The sequence below is a fragment of the Cardiocondyla obscurior genome, unplaced genomic scaffold (genome assembly GCF_019399895.1).
Source record: "Cardiocondyla obscurior isolate alpha-2009 unplaced genomic scaffold, Cobs3.1 scaffold76_0_78318, whole genome shotgun sequence".
In the NCBI taxonomy this organism is placed as follows: Eukaryota; Metazoa; Arthropoda; class Insecta; order Hymenoptera; family Formicidae; genus Cardiocondyla; species Cardiocondyla obscurior.
The window spans coordinates 76,081-78,318 of NW_027228818.1; the positions used below are offsets into that span (position 1 = coordinate 76,081).

General features: G+C 52.5%; 1 protein-coding gene across 1 annotated transcript; it reads right to left on the minus strand.

Moving 5' to 3' along the window:
* Positions 1-470: 470 nt before the first annotated feature.
* Positions 471-1,310, minus strand: LOC139112977 (uncharacterized). Its single transcript, XM_070673893.1, has one exon. It carries the CDS (start codon positions 1,282-1,284, stop codon positions 553-555), a length of 732 nt encoding a protein of 243 aa, XP_070529994.1. The 5' UTR covers positions 1,285-1,310; the 3' UTR covers positions 471-552.
* Positions 1,311-2,238: the final 928 nt, after the last annotated feature.

Genomic DNA, 2,238 nt, shown 5'->3' on the forward strand with positions numbered 1-2,238 from the left:
CGGCGGCCGCAGGGGTAGCCCAAGTCAGATCTATGACTGACTCGCCCTGTGGTCGTACACATGTTGCTACACTTCCTCTATTTACAAGCACCAAATTTTGTGCGGCGGCCCATAATTCGAGGAGTCTGCCTCTGCTGTTAGTTTGCCGGGAACCCCATGCGACAGACCACGCATTGAAGTCCCCGGCCACCAAAATGGGAAGTGGCCGAAGTCTGCCAATACAAGCAGTAATGTCTTCTAACCACTCTTCATACTCCTCTATAGAGCCTGGTGGCGGTAAGTACACTCCAATCACCGCCACAGGTCCCCATCTCACGGCGACAAATCGGTCGCCATATTCTGTTGGCGCACAAGGTGGCGCGCCTTTCCACCATCTCCACGTGATGGCTACCGATCCTAGGCGACACCCCGCCCACAGCGGGTGGTTGGCGGGAACACGGTAGGGTTCGGAAATCACCCCTAAAGTACTGCCACTCTCCGCAAGCGTGTGTAGGAAAAGATCCTGAGCTGCGCGGGAGTGGCATAAATTGGCCTGTATGCACTTCAAGGCCATTAAGTCGTCTTCTTCTTATCCCCTTCCTCCGGGAGATTCCTACTCTGAGTCTTACTGTTGGAGGTGGACTGTATCTCTATCTCCATTGGTGATTCTTCAGTGTTTGAAGGTCGATTCCTTTGATTCACTGGGATACCTCTTTTCTTCCGGGTAGTACAAGATTTACTTCCCAGAACGTGGTCAGCTTTTCGACCTATGTCCGCACAGATCGGACACTTGGGCGCAGCCGAACATACTCGCGCGATATGTTCCGGACTGCCACAGCGGTAGCATAGCCCGGATCTGTCTTTCGCGCTTGGACACTTCTCTCTCGTATGTCCTTGCTCAAGACATCTGAAGCATCTGAGCGGGCGGGCGTCAAGTAAGGCCACCTTAGCCTTGATCCATCCGACGCACAGGGAACCTTCCCTAACTACCAGCTTGGCTGCAGCTAATGGTAGTTTAAACCATAAACTGCCCATGTTGTTGGACAGTTTTTTAATTTCTCCAACCTGTATTTCTTTGGGCTGACAATTGCCCTTACTAATAACGGCCTCGATAACCTCGTCCTTTGTAATTGAAGGCTCGAGGGGCCATACTCTTATCTCCGCTGTTGTAACAGGGCGCGATACCTTGACGCCTTCCTTGTTGATTAAAGCCTCTTTCATGAGGCCGGCTAAAGCGTCGGCTTTACTGCTACTTTCAGACCCGGGAATCTGAATAAGTAAGGCGCCCGTTGCCGTGGTGCGCATGGTCACTTTGTCTTTGATCCCCACCTCAGAGAGTTTGACTTTGATCTCACTTCGGCCATTAACTTGTCGTAGCCTTCATTGGGACACGAAAGAACGATTGCCGAAGTACGCGGGACTCTCCTTCTTGTTTTCTTCTTGTTCTGTCCCTTGGATCTGGATCTCGTTGCGCGCGTGTTGAGAGCACTTGCGCGTTTCTCCTTTCTCCTTTTTCTTCGCGTCAGTGGACGCAGAAGAAGATGGGGCCATAAGTCTCGGCGCTTCTGCGGTCTTCTTCTTAGCTGTTGCCCCACCACCTGAGTCCATTTCTCAGGGGCGCGCGGTGGTCGTCTCAGAAGGAATGTTTTCCTTCCGAGAAGAAGAGGCTTCATTACGCGTCGGCCTTTTCTCCGCAGTTATTGACTGTTTAACGACAGTCGGTGGTGCGGACGAGGTAGAAGCCACAGGCTTCTGGCTTTTGGTCTTACCCTCCGCGTTAGACTTTCTCCCGAGTCCCTCTCCGGGAACCGGGCGCTTCTTGGTGCCATCCACTTGGGTCGGTGTTCTTGAAGTGTTTTCCTGGGCCCCGGAAGAGGAGACCCGAGGGGCGAGCTGCTTTATTAGCGCAGCCCCCATTTCCTCCATCTGCTTTTGTACTGTTGTAGCAAAAGCAGAGAGTTTCGTGTCTATGAGACTCTCTATTGTCCTCGGAATTGCTTTTTTGCCGGGAGCAGAGCCAACAGATTTGGTTACGGCTCTCGGTTCGTCTTCAGGAAGGGTAAGGCGTTTACCCTGGATTGCCGGCCTAATTGCCGGCGGCCATTCTTCTCTAGGCGGCAGAATGTCGGATGGATTTGACATTTCCACCTCCATTACTTCTTCATCCGCTGGTTTCTCCCCGGCTGATGTGGGAAGTGGGGAGAAGACATCTTAGATGATTCGCGCACTCGCTGTAGTTCTTCACGAAGTTGACGAACC

What these genes read in the sequence shown, in the direction of transcription:
- LOC139112977 (XM_070673893.1), bottom strand. Translation starts at nt 1,284, where the DNA reads ATGCGCACCACGGCAACGGGCGCCTTACTTATTCAGATTCCCGGGTCT.